The sequence below is a fragment of the Pan troglodytes genome, chromosome 8 (assembly GCF_028858775.2).
Source record: "Pan troglodytes isolate AG18354 chromosome 8, NHGRI_mPanTro3-v2.0_pri, whole genome shotgun sequence".
NCBI lineage: Eukaryota > Metazoa > Chordata > Mammalia > Primates > Hominidae > Pan > Pan troglodytes.
In genome coordinates this window covers 124825800-124842321 of record NC_072406.2, presented here as the reverse complement: position 1 = coordinate 124842321, position 16522 = coordinate 124825800, and the positions used below count along the sequence as shown (strand labels likewise).

General features: G+C 40.1%; 1 protein-coding gene across 15 annotated transcripts in view; it reads right to left on the bottom strand.

Moving 5' to 3' along the window:
- The window catches only part of VTI1A (vesicle transport through interaction with t-SNAREs 1A), a 441715-nt gene that overhangs the window by 158936 nt on the left and 266257 nt on the right, over window positions 1-16522 (bottom strand). Inside the window, exon 8 of one of the 15 annotated variants that reach the window (XM_054659900.2) lies at window positions 14107-16089. The exons of 13 other annotated variants lie outside the window; for them this stretch is intronic. In XM_054659900.2, the coding sequence (XP_054515875.1) occupies window positions 16086-16089 (4 nt within the window). In that variant the 3' untranslated portion in view covers window positions 14107-16085. Of the gene's footprint in view, window positions 1-14106; window positions 16090-16522 lie in introns of those variants that run through there. One more of the 15 variants, XM_016919325.4, reaches the window with a different exon arrangement.

Here is a 16522-nt window from a genome sequence, read left to right as displayed (position 1 = left end):
TAATCCAAGAGAAACACACTTTTGGTCATTGGCCTCTTTAAGTGACACCTTTTTCATTAATTATTACCTTTCAGTGACAGTGCTGTGGCCAATTTCCATTCCCTCTGTTGGCCTGTATGAGTTCTAGGGTAAAAAGTGGTTTGGAACCTTTTTAGTCAAGGAGCAAAGAAGGCTATTTTTTTAAACTTTTAAGAAAAAAAATCAAAACCACCCAAACCAAAACCCCTAAAAGGCATCATGGTTGTTAAGGCTGAGAAGTTAGACCTGGTTCTGAGACCAGCTCGGCCACTTACGGAGGGCATGATCTGAGTTAGTTGTTTCCTTACTTATAAAATGGTATAATAAAAACATTGATCTCTTAGGCCTATTGTGCAGATTAAAAAAAAATCTACTAACATAAAATGCATAGCCCCATGCCTGGTACATATAATGGTTACCATAATCATGCTACTATCAATAACCATAAAACTCCATATAGGAGTCAGGGCACTGGTGCAGTGACCATTTGTTGTTAGATATTGTCCGAGAACACTAGGGGTAGCCTGAGCCCCTAATTACCCCCAAGTATGATTCTATTTTTTTTCTTCCATTTCAGGAAATTCGTTTGTACTTGAAAATAGTCATTAAGCTGAGCCCTTTGTGATGCATGTGTTTAAAAAATGTGGTGGTGACACCTGGGTTATCAGTCTCTTTATTTGCAAAGACAAAGGTCACATCAGACTTCAGCTATTGTGCATTTCTGGGCCCACATACTGTGGACAAGCTCCTTTATCCCTTCAATGTCCCATGCATGGTAAGCAGGACAACTGTTTCCTTTTTATTAGATAGGGCAAACGGCCTGTGTTGTTCAAAAGGGATGTTAAAAAGCAAAGTTATTTCCACAAAATTTATAGCTCACTTAGTTGTTGATAAACATAAACCAGGTGTCACTCTTGCAACACATACCCAGACACCCTCTACTACTGATTTCACCAGCTGTGCGACATATTCTCAATTTTTCTTCTTCTTTTACTTTTAGCAGATAATGCTTCTGAATCCACTCATTTTGAGGGGGGTGGGGGGAAGAAAAGAAAGAAGGAAATCTGTCTCTTTACGCAGGGACTGGTTCCACAGAACCTGAGAAACTTTCCTGAGGTAAAATCCCTTTCTCTGGTTAGTGAGACAGCCGGTGACTTCGGGTTCAGACTGTTCCCCTAGCAGCCTGCTGTGTCACAGATGTGCTGCTAGGGGTGTGGAATGGACCCTACTGGGTATGGGGGTGGTGAAGAGGGGCTGTGAGGTTGGGATTAATCCCCTCCTTAGGTTGGTCGGTCCTCAGGCCGCCTGGTAACTTTCCACAAGCCCAGTTTTTAAAGGCAAGATTTTCAAAGAACAGATTTTACTAATTCTGGATCCTTAGGGAAGACAGAAAGAGATGACATAAAGGGGTAAGAGAAGGGAAAAACTAGGCAGAGAAGGCATGACCATATCTCGTTTGCCTTTCATTTATAATAAACTCTTATTCTGTCGATTAAGTAAATTATATTCTTCCCACTGTGACTATCATTATACTTGAGACCACTCTAGTTTTTCTGCCCTGTAAATGGATCACATTTGTTACTGACTTGTTCATTCATACAACATGTACACTGAAATACAAACCGTCCCGAAAGCCTCACAACTTCCACAGTGAGGACCAGCTCTTTAAGATTATTCTATTTATTTCGCATTCTATGAGAATATTCAGTGAAGTTAATGACTGCTTATAATTTATTTCCTATCATATTTTTTTCATGTAAGTAGCTTCAACTTCCTAAGAATTATAAAAAAAAAATTTTTTTCCCTGCAGGGTATCATTAGGGAATAAATGTGGTTTCTTCTTTTGGGCAACAGTTTTGCTCTGCTCACTGTTCAGCAAAGATTTACTGAATACCAACTCTATGCCTTGTTCTAGGTATACTTAGTAGAAGTATAGAGTGGAGAAAGACAGGCTAAAACAACAAGGTAGTAGGGTGAGTAAAGGTACTCTGGGTTTCATGTTGTTGCTTCTTAGACTATCTGAAATGAAGGACCAGTTTGTGCTTTGGTTTTTAATTTCCAACCTGTTGACAACTGATGGGGGGGCCTTTTTGCATGACTGCTATGCAGCTCCCACTGCGTGCAACTCACCTTGTGAACTCATCAGCACCCAAAATGCTTCGTACCCTATTCAATGAGACAAGTCCAAGGACCATATGCTTGCATGTTGTGACCACATCAAATTGCTATAAATTTTTTTAGATGCCTGTTCTCAGTTTCTACATTTATGATGTCATGGACTGACATCAAATAGTTCATAGACTGGCACCAGGAGTACCTCTATACCAAAGAATAAATAATGTTGAGTGGAGTGATTTGAAACTGACCCCCCGGTATCAGCTATATGCCTTCTTGTTCAGACTCACCTCCAAACCCTGCAGCCTCCAACAAGCCAGCACACATCAGGATCTAGTCTATGAAAACAAATGAAACTCCAAGATACCCTGAGCTCCTTGAAGCCCATGAAATTGTCTGTAAAATTTTGTGTATATGTACATTTTTCCAGAGAGAAGTTCTATAGTTTTCACCAAATGTACAAATAGGTATGTGGCCTCAAAATGGTTAAGATAAACTAACTCCTTAACACTTTTTCATTACCTGGCAACCCTAGTTAAGAATTTCAACTTGCAACTGCCCATGCTTCCTAGGAAACACACACACCTGAGGGGATTGTTGGTTTTATGAAGCCTTCCTGGGTCTGGGGCCAGGGCTGCCTGTTTCCATGGTGTTTCAAAGCATGGTTGTTCTGGGTTAAGAACAAGACTAAATTTGTCTACTGACGGCTTGGACAGCAACAGGAGGTTGACTCCCTTCAAGAAATAAAAACATAAAAATAGTCTGTGTAAGAAAGGGTACCATTATTCTTCAACATTAGAGAAGTGTTCCCCACTCTGGTGTCTTAGAAGCCCAGAGATGAGTTGGGGTATCTGATTTAGAAGGAGAGGATGAAGGCATTGAGAGAAGCCGCAGGATCTGGTTGGAGAAGGAGGTGGAATCACAGGGAGCACTGGCCATTACAAGACTGTGTGGGGAGGGAGCATCCAGGTGGAACCAGATGCCTACAGACAGCAGGAACGATGAGATACCAAGGAAGACTGCGTTACCACTCCAACATAAACATAACCATTTCAGGGGAAATCTACCCTTGGTGTCTAGACTGAAGTCTTTATATACTATTTCCTAAGGAAAGGAATCAGGATTCCTTGTAAAAATAGTTGCTTCCAGGTTTGGGCCAGGAGCCTATGGCGCCTTATCCTGACAGAAAAGACTAGTGGAATCATGTTAAAAGGCAAAAGAGGCAACTTGAAGGGGATCTCACTGATCAAAGAGTAATGGATGGACACCTATAAAATAGATAAAAGTCCAAGGGTTTATATTGATGCTCAAAACAAACAAGCAAGCATCATTGATCACTTTTGCAGGTTGCTGGTGCCATTCGATAATCTGAAAACTATTTAATAAACAGAGGCATTTATGCTGCTTTTCTGATATGAACTGTATTTCAGAGTAACCAAATAGTTGATGATAGTAAGCTTTTCTATATGATAGAATAATAGCTAGTAAATGCAAACTGAACGACAGAAGTGAACATTACCATGTTGTAATCCCTAATGAATGTTGGCAGTGATCATCAATGGTCGCTAAAACTATTATGTTAACAGGATGACAGAGAACTTCATAATGGATGAAAGGCTGACCACACCTGAACCCACTGATCAATCTTGATCTCAATAAATGTAATGCAAACAGATGTTATGTGCCTCCTGATGTGATACAGTTGAATTGGCATCTCATTAAGTCATTTGATCTAAGTATTAATTTACAGAAAGTACAGAGGAAATATAAACATGTTAAATGGCACCATGGAGATGCAATAGTTCAAATACATAAAATGAACATTTTTACAGGACGATAATCTATAGGACAAAAATTTTTACAGGACAATTTCTTCAACAAATAAATGTAATAAAAACAGGAGGGCGATCTGTAATAGATTAAAGAACGTTTAAAGACAGATCAACCAAATGCAATAGATATACTGTGTTTGCAGCCTGATTTAAACCGTCCAAATATTTGTGAATGCTTTGGAAACAATTAGGAAATACTGAACCCAGACAGGTTATGCAATCATTTCTAAATAGTGATTACATTTTTTAAAAGTTATGCTGTATGTGCTAGAGATACATACTGAAATATTTACAGGTAAAATCAGACATCTGGTATTTGCTTTAAAACACTCTAACAAAACAAAACAAAAAGAGGAGAGAAGGATAAAACAAGAAGGGTGACATGTTGGTAGCTGTTGAAGATGGGTGTTAGAGACATGTGGGTTCATTACACTATTTTGTCTCTGTGTGTGAATTTCTGTAAAAATGTTTTTTTTTTTCTTTTTTTTTTTCAAAAAAAGGGATGGGGGGGAAGGAAATCTCACAGAATATAAAGCAAGCAAGACAGGCAAGCTAATGAAAACACAACCCTTATCTATAGAGTTTTTGAGTTCATGTCCAAACTTGCCCCAGCTCTGGGGTCTGAGGGAGGGCGAACACAGATTACATGAGGGAATGCAATCTCACTGCCCTCTTAGTGCAGGGTTACTAGGTGCATGGGAATTCACGGGGAAAGAGCAATTTGTGCTGAGTTCATAATCCCCAAGAGAGGTCAGGGCAGCTTTCTGATTGGTTGGAGGAGATAGAGCCTTCCAGGATCTACCCTGGAAGAGGCAAGCAAAAGGATCCCAGCCATAGTTTGGTGTCCTCTTTAACCTCATTCCCAGGGCAAATCCAAAACAAGTACCAACAGTACCATGCCATCTGGAATTCTATAATGCACAGCTGGCAATATGTCACAGTAAGCAACCCTCCGAACTGTAGATGATTGGCATATTTAAAGGCCACACACATCTTTTCTTCAGCTCTCTGTCTATCCTCTTATATGTTATTAATGCATGTAATAAATCTGGCCTTGGACAGGGCTGGGTTAAAGGCAATAACACCATACTTGATACAGAAATGACCTATTGGGACCTGTAATATCTCTGTGCCAGCTTTTTTCAATTAAATGACCACAACTAGCAAACAACTATTAACATGGGGACTGTGTGGGATACAAAGATATGCAGTGTCTGCAATGGTGAACCACTAAATGCTTGTAGGAGAAAAAGGGAAAAAAGTTTCTCATATAAGTTCTTGAGACAAAGATGTTATTCAGCTTTACAATCCTTTGCGCTCCTGCTAGGAATATTCCACCAGTGTCCACAATTGCAGTTAGAGGCTATCTTGATAGAATCTGTGTGCTAGAAAACCTGTAATATGCACATAATGTCTGCACTTGCCCTGAATCCCAGAGAATGGAGGACTATTGCTACTGTACTCTCAGTGACTAGAGCAACTTCAAATTATTCCTTCATCAACTGAAAACTAAATAGAAACTATGCTTAATTGTGTTCTTTGATTTTTCTCTGAGGCTATCCCACATATTCAAATTATATTTACTTTTTAAACAATTAGGACACTGGCATTTGGAGCCCTTGCTTCCTATTTAGCAGTAACCATGCTTTCCAAACCACAGGTTTGATCAGCAGGGTGGGCCATCTGAAATTGAGATTGTCCTGAAGATTCAGGAGGTCAGCCTGCCGCACGCAGTACATGCCTTTCCCAGTTACGAAACAGAAACCCAGCCTGACCCTTCAGTCCGGGACCCCACCTTGCAGAGCTATGGCCTGATCTTAATGTAGAATCAAGTGCTCGATGGAAAAACAGGTTACCGGGTTCAAGCCTGAGCTTCTTGCAAAAAGTCCGATGCAAAACATTCCACTTCATCGGGAAGTTCTAGAGCTGAGAAGTATGTTGCTAATGTTGCTAAGAGTTCTTAGTTTTCAAGTAAGGCCAGGTATAGTCCTGTACAGGGAAGAGCACTTTTTCTATAGGTTCCTAGCTTCTAACACCTAGCAGGACACCACTGCTACCAACAACAAAACAATAATGGTGACGAGGAGGATGATGATGATGGTGGTAATTACAATATCATAATATGTAGAGTTTTAATTTTCTTTTGGGTCTTTATTAACTTTAGCCTTTACTTTGTAACTACTATTATTATCTTGATTTACAAATAAAGAACTTGAGGCACAGAGTGATTAAAATAACTTTCCTGATGTCACAAAGCTAGTAAGTGGACAAAGCCAGGCTGTCTGGCTCAAGAGCAGCAGTGCGAACCACTGTAAGACACTGCCCCTTATTGTACTAAAGAGCATTGGCTTTGAATTGATAATAGGAATGCTAGACAAGAAGCTGAATTACAAAAGCAAACATCCAGATTTTGCCTGGACTCATGCTCAGAGTAGACTGATTAGACGAGCTCTTCTTAACTCTGGTTTCACGTAAGCATCACCCGGACAGCTGTTAAGATACTGGGAACCCACCAGTATCTGGGAACTAGAGAATATGATTCATTTGGTCTGCGGTGGGGCCTGGGCATCTGATTTTTAAAAAGCTCCCCAGGTGATTCTCACGAGCAACAAGGGCTGAGAGCCACTGGCCTCTGAAGCACTTTGCAAAACTAAAAAACAAATTTGGAATTGCTGCCTCTTTTCTCTTTCTCTTGGATAGTCACAAAGAACAACAGCATGTTGCAGGCTCATATCAAATCTTTTTTAAAAAATGTTTATTTTTTTTATTATTATACTTTAAGTTCTAGGGTACATGTGCACAATGTGCAGGTTTGTTACATATGTATACATGTGCCATGTTGGTGTGCTGCACCCATTAACTCGTCATTTACATTAGGTATTTCTCCTAATGTTATCCCTCCCCCATCCCCCCACCCAACGACAGGTCCCGGTGTGTGATGTCCCTCACCCTGTGTCCAAGTGTTCTCATTGTTCAATTCCTACCTATGAGTGAGAACATGTGGTGTTTGGTTTTCTGTCCTTGCGATAGTCAAATCTTATCTGAATATAGATCCCTTGTTGTATACAGCATCTGTTAACATAGATGGGAACAGCTGTTCTAACCTTTTACAAACCAGTAATCCAGGTTGATAAATTTGGTTACTTTCTTTTAAAGAGAAAACCCTGTACCCTTAATATTGCAGGATAAGAGTGTATCAGAGCTAAACTCTCTTTCCTCAATAAGGATACAGAGGACCCCTTAAACCAGCTTACTCTCTTAACTAAGAACAAAGATCCACAATTTCATAGTTGAAAGGGCTCTTAGGTGCCATCTAACATCTCTCAGCACCACAAACACACTCCCCACCTCCCCCAATGCAGAAATGCCTTCTGCAAGATCCTTCCAGATGGTCAGTCAGCCCTAGCTTGAACAGTTCAATGACAAGAGGCCTCACTCCTTCATAAGACAACACATTTCATTGTTGGACAGATCAATTCTTCTTTATATGGGTTCAAAATTAGCCTCCCTATAACTTCTACTTGTTCGTAGCTCTGTTGTTGTCTGAAATAATGGTATAAAGTCTCCTCTCCTTTCAAATGAGTGCCCAACAGCACATCATTATGGCGGAGGATGGTACACTGGAGGGAATACACAGGACTACACGGGAGCCAAGAGACTTGTTTTGAAAAGCAGCTCTGCCTCAGACTTTAGGACCGTAGTAACTAAAGCCCTTCAGGCCTTTGTGTCATCATGAGTATTAAAAGTACATAAAAACAAAGACAATGAAAAGCTTGTCAAATTGTGAGCATCAAATTAGAAGTGTAAGTCAAATGCTTTGTAACTGAAAAGTACCCTATGAATGTAAGTTGTTCTGTTATTGGTGCCTTAAGGTACAGTATTCTTACATTTGAACAATTCTTCTGTCCACAGAACCATATATTCTACTTCTGAAGTTGGTATTGTAGCGTTGCTAAATAACTGTTAATTATGGCAATGGCAAGTGAGTGCTCCTTGATGCCACCTATCGGTTATTTGTTTCAGTGACCGTGAGAAGTTGGAAGATGGCACAGGAAGCAATGTGCTGATGCTGTCTTTCATTCCTCAGACAGATCAGAAGAAACAGAGCACAGCAGATTTGGAATCAGAAAATCTGCCACTCACTATGTAGGTGCCATTGAAAAAGTGAGCTAACCTCAGTTTCCCCACACATAAAAGGAGAAAATAAAAGTATCAATCTTACATATGCTTCTATGAGGATAGAAGAAAATAATATGTGTTAAGTACTCAACAATAAATGTCACTGAGTAAACTGCAGGGCATTTTCACCATTTTTTTTTAAAAATCAGTGAGAACCTAGTGGCAAAGTGCTATATTCTCTCTAAAATAAACAGAGAATTTCAGATACTCCACCTGGATACAATTCCAACTCTATCATTAATTCTCCATGTGACCCACATATTTCACCTCTTAGGTCCTTGCTTTCCTAATTGGTAAAATGAGTTAATTAGACAAGCTGATCTTTCTAGGTTTGCTTCTGGACCACTAATATCCGTATCGCTAACCAAACGGAAAACAAAGTTTTAGAAGCAAATTGCTTCCTGAGAACAATTCAGTTATTGCCTAATCTAAAATACTACCATGGTAAAAAGAACATCTTCAATGTATACATTTGTTTGAAAATCCCTCCCTTTAGGAAGATATATTTGTTTCTAATGGTTCTGCTAACCACATGCCTGAGGTGAGGCAAAAGAATTTTTAAAAACTCAATAGAATCAGACATTTCTCCAAAGAAGAAATACAAATGGCCAATAAGCACATGAAAAAATGTTCAACATCTAGACATTAGGGAAATGCAAACCAAAGCCACCATGAGATAGTTCCTCACTGCCACTTGAAAAACTGTAATAAAAAAGACAGACAAAAGCAAGTGCTGGTGAAGAGGTGAAGAAATTGGAACACTTATTCATTGCTGGTGGGACTGGGAAACAGTGCAGCCACTTTAGAAAATAGTTTGGCAGTTTTTCAAAAGCTATGCAAAGTTACCACATGACCCAGCAATTCTACTCCTAAGTAGGCAGCAAGGAGAAATGAAAATGTATGTTCACACAAAAACTTGTACATAAATGTCCATGACAGCATTGTTCATAATATTCAAAAAGTAGAAACAACCCAAATGTTCATCAATTGATAAATGGACAAATAAAATTTATGTATCCATACAATGGAATATTATTTGTCAATAAGAAGATTTGAAACACTATGCTAAGTGAAAGAAGCCAGACACAAAATACCACATATAGTATGATTCCATTTATAAGAAATATCTAGAATAGGCAAATCTATAGAGACAGGAAGTATACTAGTGGATGTCAGGGGCTGGCAGGAAAGTGGGAGTGACTATTAATGGATACCAGATTTCTTTTTGCGGTGATAAAAATGTTCTACAATTGGGCTGGGTGTCGTGGCTCACGCCTGTAATCGCAGCACTTTGGGAGGCTGAGACGGGCAGATCACCTGAGGTTGGGAGTTTGAGACCAGCCTGACCAACATGGAGAAACCCCGTCTCTACTAAAAATACAAAACTAGCAGGGCGTGGTGGCGCATGCCTGTAATCCCAACTACTCGGAAAGCTGAGGCAGGAGAATCGCTTGAACCTGGGATGCGGAGGTTGCGGTGAGCCGACATCGCACCATTGCACTGCAGCCTGGGCAACAAGAGCAAATCTCTGCCTCAAAAAAAAAAAAAAAAAAAAAAAGTTCTACAATTGTTTGTGGTGATGGTTGCACGATGCAGTGAATATACTAACAGCTACTGAATTGTACATTTTAAATGGGTGCATTATATAACATATAAATTATATCTCAATAAAGCTGTTAAAAAACAATAGAAGCACATAATCGATAAGGATCAAGAATCAGTTCCATTTAATCAAAGTGCAAGGAACATGTATATTTGTATAATAGCATTTTATGTGGATAATTGCTTTGTACATTCAACTGCTTTAAACCCATTTTTGCATTTGGATCATTTTTCAAGGAGGAGATGAAATTTAAGGAAGTAAAATTGAATAAACAAGGCTATTGCAGCTCACAAAATATATTTCTTTTATTTTACAACCGAGGATCGACTCAGTGATGTAAAATGCCATTTAAAAAAAGAATGACAAAGTTTGAATGAGAAAATGTATTTCATCGTGAAAGATAAAAGTCTTTCCTTCTCTACAGTGAATACAGGTAATTTCAGAAGCAGCAGCTCCTAATTATTCACTGTTGAAAAGCTAAAAAAAGGTTCATATTGAAAACACTGACCTCTAGTTTGCTCTGTGAATGAAAGCAGACACAAATTCTCATTTTCCTAGAATTCTGGTTGATAACTGAGTTGGGAAAAGCATGCATTTCTTCATTACAGTGCAGTCGACTGTTCATTTAAATAACAATAACCTGCATAAAAGTCACAAAAGCATTATCTAGCAATTTTACTGTGTTAAAATGCATTATTAGTACTAACAATGCCAAACAGAGTAAATAAATGACTGTCTTCTTATTTTCAGCATTATTCCTGATTACTTAGCTTTATGAAAGGGTAGCATTATTATTACTGGTGCATTCAACACCTTGGTCAACACTATTTGCTTGGATAACTCTTGAACGAGAAGGGATTTCAGAATAGAGCTATATTCTTTTCTAGATTATCCAAGGGGGAAAAAAATCTTCCAATTCAGTGCTTATATATCCTATATTTTTGATAACAAATGTTTGAAGAACTCAACTTCTGTTTTCTACATATGTGTAAAAACAAGAATTAAAGTCTTCATTAAAGATAGCACACTTGAAGTAGTGCTTACTAAAAAATGTAAAATTTACATCATTTGTTTAAATCAGAAGATTTCTTACCACGAACACGGTAATGCTTCAGTTTGTAAAGTTCCTTGAGCCCAAAATCTGGGCCTTTCTTTCAGTTTCTCTTTTTTCACTCCCTGAAGCATTCAGTACTCCACTAAATGCCATTGACCAAACTTGTTATGAGAGTACCATCAATCTCCCAGGTGCAGAGCAAATAGAGATTTGAAATCATTCACTCCTGAGTCTCTAGTTTGCAGGGGTTAGATTCAAAGGGGCCTCTCCATGAAAGATCTGAGCAATATTTGGCTTTAACAATGGATGGAAGTGCAAATTCCTAGAAGATGGGGCAACAGGATACATCCTTATAAAATGTTGTCATCTTGATGGGGACAGTACACACTTGAGTGACTGACTCTCATTCAGACAACAGGAGTTTTGTGGTTTGTGTGTGTGCACTGAGGCCTTGGATTTTGCTGTGGGAAGGGAGCAAGGAAGGTTGTGGGCGACACCGTAATGAGTAAATTAATTTTTAGGTAACTTAAAGGATTATGTGAGTGGACGAAAATGTTCTTCGGGGATGTGACAGATTGTATTTTCCAAAACTGGTTGCAACAATATTTCCTGCCGGGCGCGGTGGCTCACGCCTGTAATCCCAGCACTTTGGGAGGCCGAGGCGGGCGGATCACGAGGTCAGGAGATCGAGACCATCCTGGCTTACACGGTGAAACCCCGTCTCTACTAAAAATACAAAAAATTAGCCGGGTGTGGTAGCGGGCGCCTGTAGTCCCAGCTACTCGGGAGGCTGAGGCAGGAGAATGGCGTGAACCCGGGAGGCGGAGCTTGCAGTGAGCCGAGATCGCGCCACTGCACTCCAGCCTGGGCGACAGAGCGAGACTCCGTCTCCAAAAAAAAAAAAAAAAAAAAAAAAAAACAATATTTCCTGCCCCACTGGTCTTCCTCAACCTGCCACCCCTGCATCAAAGAGTGGGGTATGTGTCACATCCCATCCCGTTAAACCTCGGCAGGCCCTTGCGACTGTCTTGCTGAGTAGAATGAGGCACAGAATGTGGCACTGTGTGACTTATTAGATTGGGTAAGAAAAAGCCACACAGCTTCTGCCTCTTGCTTTTGTAGCTCTCACCTTAGGTGCCCTGGGCTGCCAAGTCTGAGGCTGCCATACCGTAAGATTGCCCAAACCAGCATATGTAGGGAGACCACATGGAAGGGCCTTTTGACTAATGACAGAAAGAGAGAGGTGCCCAGCCAGTCCCGAGCTACTCCAGGCTCCTGTCCCCCCTACATAGTTCCAGCTCTGATCTCTGTCTGAAGAAGCCTCACGAGAGACCCTGAGCCAGAACACCAGCCAAGCGACCCCTGATTTTCCTAACCCGCCAAAATCCTGAGAGATTGCTGCTGAAGTCACTGCATTTCTAGGGTGGTTTGCTACTCAGCAACAGATAACCAGGAGAAGAGAAAAAGAGAACTGAATGGAGAGTCACATCATAAACAATAGAAAGGGCATATCATATTTGGAGCCAAGCCTTTCAGGCCATGACCTCTGGACATGTAAATAAATGTAATGGGCAAAGACGCCTTGTAAATCAACATGTAAGCTTCCAACTCAGTCATGACTCAGAGCTTCCAACTCTCAGCACTGAGCCAATGTCCCTTCGGTGGAATCTCTAGATTTTCCATACAGAGGAGCTTAGGGCAGCAGAGGTGCAAGGGCACTTGTTACGAAGCTGCATTTACACAGCAAGCGCAGTCCTCTTACTCCAACTATGTTTGCTTGGGGTGGCCCTGGCAGCATTCATGGCAAGGGGCTCTTGGGGTGGTGGGGAACCTACAGCCCCTCTAAGGTACCACTGGCTCAAACCCTGGCTCCCGCCTTGTCTTTTTTTCTCAAGTAAAATGGAACAGTTTGTAGGGGTTGGGTATCCCTTATCCAATATGCTTGGGACCAGAAGTGTTTGAGTTTTTAATTTTTTTTGGATTTGGGAATATATGCAAAATAACACTCCAGTTGAATATCTCTAATCCAAAAATCAGAAATCCAAAGTGCTCCAGTGAGTATTCCTTTTGAGCATCATATTGGGGCTCAAAAACTTGGATTTTGGGGCATTTTGAATTTTGGATTTTCAGATTAGGGATGCTCAATCTGTAGCTCCTGGGCACAACATATTGTTTTAAGGCCTCCATGTCCCTGTTCTCTCTTCATTGGCTAACACACACTTATTCTCCAAAGCTCAGGCCAGGTATCACCAACTCCAGGAACCCCAACTTAGCTAAGAACTCCTTGTGTACACATATGGGTATGTTATACTCAAATTTATAATAAAATTTGCTTAGTTATGTCTTCTCACTAGAGTATGCATGTTGGGAGAGTGACATGGATTATTTATATTTTATCTTCACTACCTAAGGCCTGCCATGTCTCAACAGCATGTGTTCCATAAATGTTTGTAGAATAGAAATGAACATGCCAAGACATGTTGCCTTCAAAGGATGAACTGGTGACAGTGTCTCCATGCATTTCAAATATTCCTTGCTCTTCCCTGATCTCAACTGGAAATCTCTCTCTGTCCTGGAAACTCCCAGGAGAACACTTCGTCAGAAATTTTTTCATGGCCCTTTCCCTCACCTCGGATCCTCATCCTCCATGCCTTCTTCCTCAGATCCATCCCTTCTGTGTTGGACCATACTTACTTACGTTCCCACTAGATCCCCTTCTAGGGGTCCGCTCCCAGCTGGCAGGTCCCTGGGCTGATGCGCGTCCCGAGTGCCAAGAACAGCACTCCATATGCTCAGAGTAGGTTTGGTAAAGCAGCGTGTCTTCCCAGTCTCAATACACTGACAAAGTAGTTACTGACTCCGAAATCTCTTCCCTGGGGTTAGCAACTGTGCCTACAACAAGTCTGCGAATACACCAGTCTTAGATATGTTCAACAGGTGATATCAAGATGAACTAAAATGATTTCAGGATAACCTGCTGAAGGCCTCAGAAGCTGACTGCACCCTTGAAGTAGGTCATCCCCAGGAACAGTTGCTTTTCATCCACCCAGCAGGTGTGTGTCATCAAATAAATATCATAAAATGTCTTCCAGCCAGGAACAACTATCTGGCAGGGAAAAGGAAGTACACAGGCTCACTGATTACAGCTCTTGATGAAAAGCGTGAGATAAAGTTTTTTTTTTTTAAACATATGAAAAACAGTATTTTTATGAACAAGAAGGTTTCCACCTCCACCGTTTACTGTCCTCCCAGTTCATCCAGCTGTCTTATCCCCCAACTAAGAAGCTTCCAGAATAAACTAGTCTCAGTTTCATAACTTCATTTACTAAGGTTTTAACAAAGAGGACTCCACAAACCTGGCACCACAAAAACAATTTTTTTTCTGTAAAACTGTGATTTTGAAAACAATCATAATAATTGGTAGGCCAATATGGTTTACTACTTGGGATTCTCTCTCTCCTCCCATCCCTTTTTCAGTGTTTAGATTATTCATTTAGGTGCTATCTTCCTCCTTTTTGCTGGAAGATTCAGGAAGTATTAAAATTCAGTAATTTGTGGTTTTTCATATTTTGTAAGATTAGGGAGAACTGAATAATATGGTGCAATTTGTTCTTGAATATTCTCAAGCCTACCCCATCGTTACATACCAAATTACCAGGTATGATTGAACCCAAATATTAAAAAAAATGACTATAAGAAAAAATAAGCCTGTGGTTTAACCCTGATTTCAAAGTTATGGGTACAACTTAAAAGAGGAAATATTTGGGCTCAAATGTGATGGGTAAGTTTTGGTTTTAATTTTATCCATATAACTTATAACCTGCAATGCTGATGACAATTCTAAGAGAACCATGAACACGGTGCACATCATGGAAGATTGAAAAGGTTGGCTCATAATAATTTCAAGATGAGTTATGTAGGCCAGTTTTTTACTTACTTGAATGTTGTCTGCTAATATAATGGTGGATTTTTCAGTTAGTGTTTTTTTTTGATCGAATAGTGTTTTCCAGACACCCAGATACCATTTTCCTGATCCTCCTGTGCCTGGGCACCCATCTGAGTTAGTATTTACTTAACTGTTTTCTTCATGTCAACTTTAAATTGGCCCTTTAAAGAAAAAAGTCAGCTCATCCCAAACAACCATATCAGTAAAATCACAGGTCTGATGACTACTTAAATTTGTTCTTTTGGGAAAAAACAACCGAGTTAAGGGAAAACTACCCAGCTCAGAAGAGGCATGACAAGAGGTTAATCCTTTCATTTGATGAATATTTATTAAGTCCTTACTCTATGCCAACTCCTCTTGCAGATGCTGGGTTTATAGCAGTAAAGAAAGCAAAGTTCCTGCTCTCCTGGAGCTTACATTCTGCAGGAGGTGATGACAATAAGCCAACAAGTTTATAAAATGATTCCAGGTATTGATATATGCGATAAAAAGAACTAAAGCAGGGGAAAGGCATCGAGTGATGAGGGGCTTATCTGAGATCCAACGGAGCATGGAAAACAGTGGACTGTTTTAGGCAGAGGCAAAGCATCCAGAGAGTTAATAATATCACATGTCCCCATTTCCACTCTCCTTATAAAACTCAGTTGTGCCCCAAGATCAAGTCTTAGTGTGATGTACCGTCCTCAGATTGGTTTCTCAGTAGCAGTAGTGTCTTTCAAGGGCTAAGTTTTCAATAGGGAATGCATTTCTGAAACAGAATGGCCTGGATGGGGTTACAGTGGGGAGACCTAGAATGCTAAAAGGTGACCAAAAATGTTGAGAGGGGAAGAGTGGAAGGAAAAGGCTAGGTGCCAAAATACACGGGGAGCACCGAAGACCTCTTTTGCTATCTTGCCTATGGTCTAGTGTAGTAATCTCCCTGTGCCACAAAAAAATTATTTCCTATACCAACCTTGGCTTAAATACACGGGTTGTTTAGGACCAGAGCAGCATTTTCCCCCTATTTATGGTAACAGGACCTGGTAAATATGCTTCTTACAATTTTCCTTAAAAACTTGATCCTTAAGTTATTAACTGAAAACATCACTGATAATTTAAATGAAATGTATTGATAAAGGCATAGCCTGATTTTAAACAGATTTTTTTCTTCAACTATGTATAATTACTTATATTCTTGGAGGCTGACTGCATGATGAGAACCCAGCTGGTATCAGGTGTCAGACAAGGAGATCTGTGCTCTTAAGGCTGATAGACTGGAGCTGCTGCAATCCTGGCTCTGAGACTTGAGAGTTGTGTGAGTTTGAGCAAGTTACTGAACTTTTCTAAGCCTCAGTTTCCTCATCTGTAAAAGAAAATAATAATGCCTCCCTTATAGGTTTTCTCTGACAGTTAAATGAAACTAAACAAGATAATGCTTATATAGCAGTTAGCATTTAAGTACCCTTAAAATAAATGACAATTAAGATGGTGACAGTAATCTTGACAATAATGGTAAAAAAAATCATATGCGAGGTCCTTCAGTTTTGAAACTGAGAAGGAAAGCCCTGGATTCTAAATTACTAAAAGGATTAAGTAATAACCAATAGTTCTGTAAGAGAATACTAGTGCTCCATTGGGCTGGTGCATGCAGCGTGGTGGTCAGAGAGAGAAGGAAACTAAGGAGGGAGGGGTCTTTCATATGGACCATGGGTCCATCTCAAATCTAAGGGGTTTAGAATGCAGTGGGCAGTGGGGACCATTCCGGGCAGCCTTGATGGCCATGGAAACACAGAAAG